The sequence below is a fragment of the Amblyomma maculatum genome, chromosome 6 (assembly GCF_055883805.1).
Source record: "Amblyomma maculatum isolate TAMU_Amacu chromosome 6, ASM5588380v1, whole genome shotgun sequence".
Lineage (NCBI taxonomy): Eukaryota > Metazoa > Arthropoda > Arachnida > Ixodida > Ixodidae > Amblyomma > Amblyomma maculatum.
In genome coordinates, this window is record NC_139349.1 from 12,490,980 (window position 1) to 12,500,294 (window position 9,315).

General features: G+C 44.1%; 1 protein-coding gene across 1 annotated transcript in view; it reads right to left on the minus strand.

Annotated features, from left to right (window-relative positions):
- The window catches only part of LOC146185094 (uncharacterized), a 49,917-nt gene that overhangs the window by 9,429 nt on the left and 31,173 nt on the right, over positions 1-9,315 (minus strand). Inside the window, exons 14-19 of the mRNA XM_084605469.1 lie at positions 8,632-8,718; positions 6,053-6,121; positions 4,435-4,524; positions 2,389-2,519; positions 1,857-1,880; positions 1,742-1,765 (exon numbers count right to left, since the gene is read on the minus strand). Of these exons, the coding sequence (XP_084461595.1) occupies positions 1,742-1,765; positions 1,857-1,880; positions 2,389-2,519; positions 4,435-4,524; positions 6,053-6,121; positions 8,632-8,718 (425 nt within the window). The remainder of the gene's footprint in view (positions 1-1,741; positions 1,766-1,856; positions 1,881-2,388; positions 2,520-4,434; positions 4,525-6,052; positions 6,122-8,631; positions 8,719-9,315) is intronic.

Below are 9,315 nucleotides of genomic sequence, written 5' to 3' on the forward strand. Positions count from 1 at the left end.
GTATCGCTCGAATAACTTCTGTTTTGGTGCTTTCATACGGGCTTTTAACAAGTTCTGTGGGCAGTTGTTCTAGCAATAGGAAAATATTTTACCCTATTTTCTTATAAGCATGTTCGGGGTGCAAAAAGCGGGTAAACTCTGGTTTTACTCGAAAACGAACAGCCCCATGTTAGGTGCTGGACAGTGGTGTCGCAAGCGGTGCTTCGCAGTGCGGGCATTTGTCTATCTTCTCACTTTGCCATTGCAGCCGAACTGCGGGTGTAGGGGCCACTCCGCCTCTCAGCCGTTTCAGGGCGACCTCCTCCACCTTTGATAGATTGGGGGAAAGGGTGTCATGCAACAGATGTGCCACATCCTCTCCATAATAATTTGCCATCAGATCCACTTCAGACGCATTTGACTTCGCAAGTTTTCAAGCACGGTTTCAGCGGGTATACCCTTCAGACACCCTCTTCATCTCAGCCATACGCACAAGTATGCACCCATAGAGTTTAGTAGGAATAATGAATAACAAAGGCTGTTTTGGCCATGAGTTGTAAATTAGGACTACTTAACGGAGCGGGAGAAGTCACTATTTGCAAGTCTCTGCACCGCAGAGTGTATTTGTTCCCACTTCGCTGTGCATCTTAGAAATGCGCGATGTATTGCCAGACTAATTTTTATCAGTGCTTGCATCGTACTTGATTTCGTTTAGTCCTAAAAACGGGCGCTGTCATAATTATACTGATGGTCCTAGGTGACATAAACTTGCGGCGGCGCGAACAAAGCAACACTGGAAGCTTCTATAGTCTCGTTGCTTCCGGCCAGTGCGATGCCAGGACTCGGCCAGGGCTGCCCGAGTTGTCATGCAGATCCTTGGAAATCACGAGGTCTCATGACGTCACACAACTTGCCGACTAATTTGTATTTGGCCACGCATGTTTCCTGCTAACTATAACACCTAGCAGTGGCATACTCCTGATTTTTCTCTCAAAAGACGACACCTAGCGCCGGATTTCCTGCAGAGGTTCGCCTTTAACGCCGTGGCGTCAAAATCACATGTGGTGTATCACGTACGGCCGCAGGTCGAGGAGGCTCCGCGGATCAATGAGGAGCTGCCGGTCGACATAAGCTCGGATAGTACTTACCTCACTTCTTTGATCCGCCTGAAGGGGAAGGCAGAAACCGTCTTAGAAAGCGCACACGGAAACAGCAACAACAAAATATGTATAGCCTTTGTCAAAATTTTAGAGCCCAGGGCTCTATACTTATGAGCTACCATACTATGTGGCTCGTAATGTATTCACAGGTTTCAAAACTTGCCGAAGGCAAGAAGATTTTCGTCCTACCCTCTACAATGGCTAGGACTTCCACGATTGTTAAAGCAGTCATAATATATGGCTTAGAAGCAAACCATTTGTGCTCTAAACTTTTGGCAAATGCTGTATACTGCCCAGTTTTCATTTGTCCGTCGCCGGGAACATGTGTCACTTAAAGGGGGAAATAACTGCAGGCTCAGTACGGAATTTGCGATGTTTTCCCGGTGTGTACTCATGTCCTCGTAACTTTTCAATGAGAACTGTAGTCCGAGTGACGTGAGAGGGCAGGCTGTCAACACCCCTCCCCCCTTTTATCCTCTTCTTTTATCCGTCCATGGCTACAGACAGGGTCAGATTATTCATATTTAAGCGCAAACATTCATGATGGACAGGTCACTCTAGGAATCAAATTATTCGCACCACGCAAACTACACTGCACTCACCTGAGATGTTTTTCCTGCTTGACTCTGACAATGAATAAAAAGTAGGGAAACGATAAATAAGTTCCCGATCGTGGTGAAATGGAACGCGCGCACAGCAAGGCGGTCTCGTACACACCTGGCTTCTTGCTCGCCTCGAACTCTGAAAGGGTGGTAGTCAAAAAACAAAAACCAGCAAGCAACAAATCATTAATGATCTCTCAATTTACCGACCTACAAAGTAGTATACACAGTGCGCCACAGGTAAATAGCGACGCAGTAAGCCATTTTTACACGGAACACTTTATGCAGTGTGGTATACTCTACTCCTAAGAGCAATATGTAATATATTTTCAGAGGAGCTATTTCATGGCGGCCTACCAAGGAAACTAGCATTAATATTTGCACGCGCTGCTGGATCAAAATTATTGTAACAGCGCATGCAGGCTAGGTTGAATGCCATAGCGCCAGGTGTAGAGTTCGGCGCTCGGTGTGGTTATACTCCATAGGTGGGGAAATCTATCCGAGACCCTGTGCACTTTCAAGTCGTCCTTGAAGGACAACGATGAGGTTTCGCGGCAGCAGTACGTTACTGATCGGGATGCAGAATCAAGGGCTGCTGCCAAAAAATTGTATGATCGGAAGAGAAAGCGGAAGGAAAGTGCACTTACTCTTCGTCGGCCGGTTGCCCATCCACTAGGTAGTGACGCATGCGCAGAAAGTACCGGGAGATCATCAACGTCACCGGAATGGCGGCGCACATGCTGAGTAGACAGCAAATCAGCGACAGCCATAGGCCGTTCTGCAGCGCGCAGCAGCGTCCTGTAGGTGAACACCTTAAGCCGTTATAACACTACAGAAGTCCCACTGTATACCAGAGGAAGAAACTGCAAAACTCTTCCACAAACTGAGTTCCCTCTAGACCAGATGGTTACGAGCGTGTAAAAAATGAGATTTCCTTATGAGTAAACGTGGACTTCACTTGGTGCCTAGCTGACGGCACTTTGCGAAGACTATATTCGGGAACAATGTATGCCGCCCACATTCAGGACCGTCTCACACAATTTCTTCGCATTAAAAACCACTTCGTTTTTGAAGCTATTCCTGTTATCTAGGGCACAAGGCGAAATTACAAGCTGTAGAATTTTGATGCTTTATTTCGTTTATAGTTGTGATTGGTGATATGACTAATACATAGCACCGTTACCAAGGGCATTCTATACATGTAGTTCTATACAATCAAAGAAGCACGCGCGGCCGTGGTTGAAAAGTACGCTTAACGCCCATATGAACACTTGAAAATGAATATTTTCATATCATTATTTTTATTTCTTTGCTCGCTCGTGGTGTCGTCCCATTGTGAAGAGAATTTCTAAAACTGGGCCCGCTTGCACAAAACAATCTTAAGACTGTCTTAGCTAAGTCCAGACTTAACTAGAGTCTAAAGAATAGGCCACTAGCATGGCCGCTTAAGACTGGAGTCAAGACTGGGCTTCAGTCCTGACTTGAATAAGTCGCTTGTATGATTACGACTCTAGTGCTGTCTTGGTTAAGACACAAGGACGCCAGGTGTCTAAGTAGAGAAATTAGGGAAATACAGGAATGCGCTGGCACTGTCCCTGCTGTAAGATGTACACATTCCGTCAATTTTGCGTTGTGTAAAATCCGTGCCATTGCTTTTTGCGGCTTAAGATTGTGTTACGAGGAAAAATGCCCCAAGTGGTTGCTGAGGCCGTTCTGGGAAGCCACTCTGGTGAACATCAACCCGAGGCGTTCGACGTTCGGAACACGAGCCGTCTTAAATAAGCTTGGTCTTTCTAAAGACACCATTTAAGTCTGGACTTAGCTCGGACTTTATCGTGCTAGCCGGCCCTCAGTTCTAATACATATCTGGTTTCAAACAGCACCCATGGAGGCGGCCGTTCGTTAACAGTTAGCGAGTATTTTCAGGAGGAGTTGAGCACATGCACATTTTCGCGCAAAAGTAATGCACATGGCAGCATGTTGCGAGAAGATTACGAGTTTCAGAGGATTAATAAACGGAGCGAGCGTCTTTTTAGGGGGACACTTCCCGCTTCAAAACGCACATATTTTTTTTGGGATGTTTGAAAAATAGATCTTCGGAGTGCGGTAGCACATTTTGTCACACTTCTCGAAGCTTATCGAAGTTTACGCTATGAAGACGAAGATCGGGTTTTCAAAAACAGTGTGTGGTACTGCACAACATTGTATGTACTACAGAAATTTCAAGTTTTTATCACAGCTTCATTCATGGCTAAGAGTTAGACTTTTCAGTCATAATTTTTTTAAACATACATCGCTTTTTTCAGCGTTTATATCACAACACACTATTTCAAAGAAAACGCAAAGCACAATATTTCACAAGTTGTTTTTTGGTGAATGTAATATGCAATTTTTAAAGAATAAATTACTTTTTTCGTTGATTTAAGTCAAAATAAAGTGTACTTTTTAAAAGTCGCTCATCACGGAGTTTTATTCAGCATGATCAACTTTTCAAGAATTAGCGATAATATGCCGTCCTTGAAACTGTTATTAGAAATAAATTGTTATCGCTGTTTGCTATCGCACCTGCTGGCTATAAATACATGGGTTCTGGTCTTATGCACTCCGGAGCAAAATCCGGAGCAAAAATCAACAGCAAATGGCGATTATTTTTAGCTCAGATCACACAATAAAAGAAAGGGGCATGCTCTCACCATATTGTCCGAAACTATTCTACATGCCACCAGGAACCCGATAGAGGTCACCCTGCGAGCCGCAGCGCAGTCACCCACGTTGGTCTTGAGCTGGAACATCACGAGGGCGCAGTTATGGATGCAGTTCTGGCACCCTCTATACCGAAAACGTGCCCAGTTCTGATTACTCAGTGGGTTGGGAATGTCTAGTCTGCTTTTGCACGTTCTAGATTAAGAAAAGCGATTTGCACATCACAATCCGATTTCAAATATTCTCGAAGAAGCTAATAGACCAGTGTCTAGAGTACTTCTCGCAGGTTTATTTACAATCAAATCAAACCGCCGATAAACGGCACGCCAGACGCGCTTTCGATTGCCTGTTGACGGCTGGCAGCAGCACAGTCTGCGCCTGTTTCCTGATTCATATGTTTCATATTCATATGTTCAGATTCATATGTTTCCTGCATCGCTATAGTATAGCTTTATTATACTTATGCGTCCTGAGCTTGTATTCAACTTCGCTGCGCCTACATAGGTTGTCCGGTCGTGTCAGTAGTGTCTGTGTATGGGTTGGTTTACCAGCAATATACGCATATCAACTCCAGGACATACAAAAGAATACACGACGACGCATGGACGCGGAAGTTGACTTTACTTGAAGAAATCGCCGAACCATTAGAAATACTCGCAATAATCGTCCATAAGGGGGCTAGATAACTAGACGCGTGATGACGGGGATGACAAAGATGAAAAAGGAATGGCAAAGAGATTAAATGACAAATAATTCAGCCAGACTCAAAAGTTATGCATACAGCAAGCTAAGCCCACGTATTGTTAACAAGAAGCAACGAAGGGGTAAAATTGTACTTAAACATACCAGAAGCAGCGCCGAAAAATGTCTACCCGGAAGAAAAGGGGGACATGAAGGCACCAGGGTGCTCCGGGATTAATTTTACACACCAAGTGTAAAGTGGCCGTGAGAAATGGGAAACGCAAAATCAACAAAGAACGCGATAACAGGAAGTTGATAAAACCAAGACCGCCGACAGAGATGTCGGCACAGAGACCAGTGCTGTAGCAGCGCTTGTCGAAGTCATTCAATTCGAGCGATGGTGCGAAATTTGCCATTCTGAGCAATCCAAGTCACTCCTGGACATGAAACGCCATTCGAGTAGCTGCAAAAACTACTGTGCTTAAGTTTCGGAAGCGGTTTTGCGTCAGCGGTATGATTGTGCTTTTCTGAACATCGCACGGTACATCTCAACATGATGTGGGCGTGTCAAGCTTGGCTCTCAAAGTGGCATCATCGCAGCATCGATGCTTGACACTGCTAACGTGTCAGTTTGACAACTTTGTGCGAGAAGACATCCATTCCCATAATTCTAACTCCTTTTACCGTAATGTCATGCAACGACCTAGCACAAAGCACACAACTCACAAAAAGGAACTGGGCATAATGCGCTAAACACGGTCCTGATAGGCGAGCTTGAGTTCGCTGACCAATGTTCCGATAGAAGGAATTTATTTCATTTACCAAGCCCTGGTAAGTCCTCTAGTCTTGTTAACCTTTGGCTCAATCAAATAAACATAGTTCATAGTCCTCTCCCGCTCCCAGCATCCAAACATAACGAACACATACCGATTCCTTTGCTTGCCTTCTGATCTCTTCCGCCTTCCAGAGCGAGTCGTTTAGAAACATGGTCAATTCCTGAAAACAACAGTACGAGATCCACTTCTACGTTGGAAAGATCCCTACATGCGGAATATATTCTGCACACGAAGAACAGTTTCACATTGGTGTGTTACTGAATCAGGTACACTGGTTGTCGTAGTTTTGGCCCTGGTTCGTTGCTGAGCCGTGTAAAAGACGTGCAGTGGAAGCTATCAGCGACGTTTACGAGTGAAGGAAGCCCTTCTGCTCTCCAAATGTTCGCTGGGTTATAAGCTCCAGTCGGCAGCAATCATCGTGGAGCTTTCGTCCATGAGCAATGAAGAACGGCGTGCCTTTATTTTGAGCAGCGTTGACTGTAAATAATACGCCTTGATTCGCCTGTCGGACACCCTTTGAATGGCTTCAAAGTCACGAAAATGGGTCTAAATTTGGGCGATAAGCAGGAGAGAGTAGTGTTGGCCGACTAGTTCGCGGTGTTTGTTGTCCCCTAAAAGTTCTTGTCGTTGAGCCTGCTCATATCAGTTTCAGCTAAGCATGCAATTTCACTTTTTTTGTCTCTAATTTCGGTGTCCCTAAGTTCGCGTGCAACACACTTTTTGTAGCGCAGGCTTCGTGCAAAGCCCAACCTACACCACGTAGGACCGTTTAGTAAAATGTGTGACTGATGTAATCGGTGTCAACTTTCGATAAAAAATTCCTCCAATAAATTTATGGAAAATGAAAATGCTGTAGCTAACTATACGTATAGTTAAAATGTAGTAGTAAGTGGTTTTATTATTATAGAATAGAATAAAATAATAAAGGAAGGAAAAAGATGTTTGCCTGCCCCGGTATCTGCTATCGAAATGAGCTGAATCACACCTGAACCCTCTAAAGTTACGAAACTAGTTTCGGCAGTCAACTTATTTCGGCACATATTGATGCAAACCGAGAAAAGTGAAAGCGATTTCCTAGGTTTTACTAAAATGATTAGTAAGGTACCTCGCAATGAGCTGCCTTTAAAACTAACTATTACCCGTTCATTATGTAAACCAGCCAAAACGGTTTGCGGAGACAGACGGCCATCGTCCTTCCTGCCTCCCATTTTCTCGCGGAGCGCCCTGGGATACCTTTATTTAAGGCTCCAGTTCTGCAGAGATCTTGTCGTTGGTATTGTGAGCGAAGTCACGAACGTGTCATGTTTGTGACACACACACACACACACACACACACACACACACACACACACACACACACACACACACACACACACACACACACACACACACACACACACACACACACACACACACACACACACACACACACACACACACACACACACACACACACACACACACACACACACACACACACACACACACACACACACACACACACACACACACACACACACACACACACACACACACACACACACACACACACACACACACACACACACACACACACACACACACACACACACACACACACACACACACACACACACACACACACACACACACACACACACACACATATATATATATATATATATATATATATATATATATATATATATATATATATATATATATATATATATTAAATGCTATCGAGCTCATTCAGAACCACGTCGTGCACTTTTTCCTACCAATGTACTGAAAAACAGCGAGCACATTCACGGTTCAAATCCTCATTGAAAACTAGCCTCCTACTTGGCTAGCAGATGAATGGATGCTAAATGGGAAGCGAAATGGTATGACGTACTGTGGACGCTGCACAAGGAACGGTTGCGTCACAGTTTTGGTACGAAATGACATGCGTATATCCTCCGGCACGTTTTCCTTAATTCTGCTTTAGCGCGATCGAAGTCTTTTAGGGTGATTGAGCTGCATACACTAATAGTTTACTAATCATCGACTCTACACTCTCTGAAGCCTTTACATATATCACTATATATAAATAACACCACTTTAAATTCTGCCTGCTTTTCCTGACTTCTACGCGTCAACCCGCAACGATAACAAGTTTTAGTATTGGCATTACACACCGGAATTTGTATAATTTGTTTGCTCTTCGCAACATCAGTGAGTGAAATCATCGTAAGGCCTCAATCGCTACATTAGTCGATGGAGACAACATCAAGATATATGCCTGCGATTTGCGACTGTCCTTTTGTCATGATAGGCCCTTGTAAGAACAAAAATTAAATATACAAGTATTTAAACGCATATATGCTTTCATGCAAGAGCCTCGTCGTGGTGGTGGAGGGGTTAGGGCGCTCGACTACTGTGTCCAAAGATGCGGGATCTATTCTCGGCCGCGGTGACCGCTCCTCGATGGAGTCGAAAAGCAAGGCGCCCGTGCGCTGTGCGATGGCAGTGCACGTTAAAGAACCTTAGGGCCCTCCACTACGGCGTCTCTCATAACCTGAGTATCTTTGGGACGTTAAACACCACAAACCAAACCAAACCAAAGCAAGCTTCCATGCAAGAGCAGCTAAATTAATTATAAGCTACTGGGTAGAGTTGGTCTAGTACCAAGACTAACACGTGGCTCACCTGAGAAATGGCCACGTCCGCGTCCGATGTCGAGCCCTTTGAAGCCAGAAGTTTACTGGTCGAAGAATTCGCAGCTTTTACCGAATCCTACGATAAATTCACTGATATAAGACATATGTAAGTGTGAAATGGTCTAGAAATAATTCAGGAAGAGTTTCAGAACAAAATATCTAGTTTCCCGAGATTAATAAAAAAAGAACAGTCGATTGCCGAATATTTAATTGCGCACTGCATACCGGACCACACCAGCAGCCTCTGTGCAAGTAAACAACAAACCGCCACTGACGGAAAAACTCCATAATTATTCTTCTGCAGGGTGGAGATGAATGCTCTCGTTTTCTTTTGGGGCTTCACTATAGCAGATCAGATATATATATATATATATATATATATATATATATATATATATATATATATATATATATATATATATATATATATATATTTACATTGATTTCTTGACGAAGGCCGGGCCCCGGCCGAAACGTCGGAAATAAACCGTTAAGTGGGAAGCTAACTGTTAGATAGTTAGTTATATGGGGTTATGAGACGCATAAGTTACTGCGGCTATCATGCGCCGGACACAAAATGCGAAATGGAGCGAAATGGCATGACACCATCTTGAATGATCCGCAGCGAGCGTCTGTGTCACAACTTTGATCAGAAGTCACGTGCACATTTTTT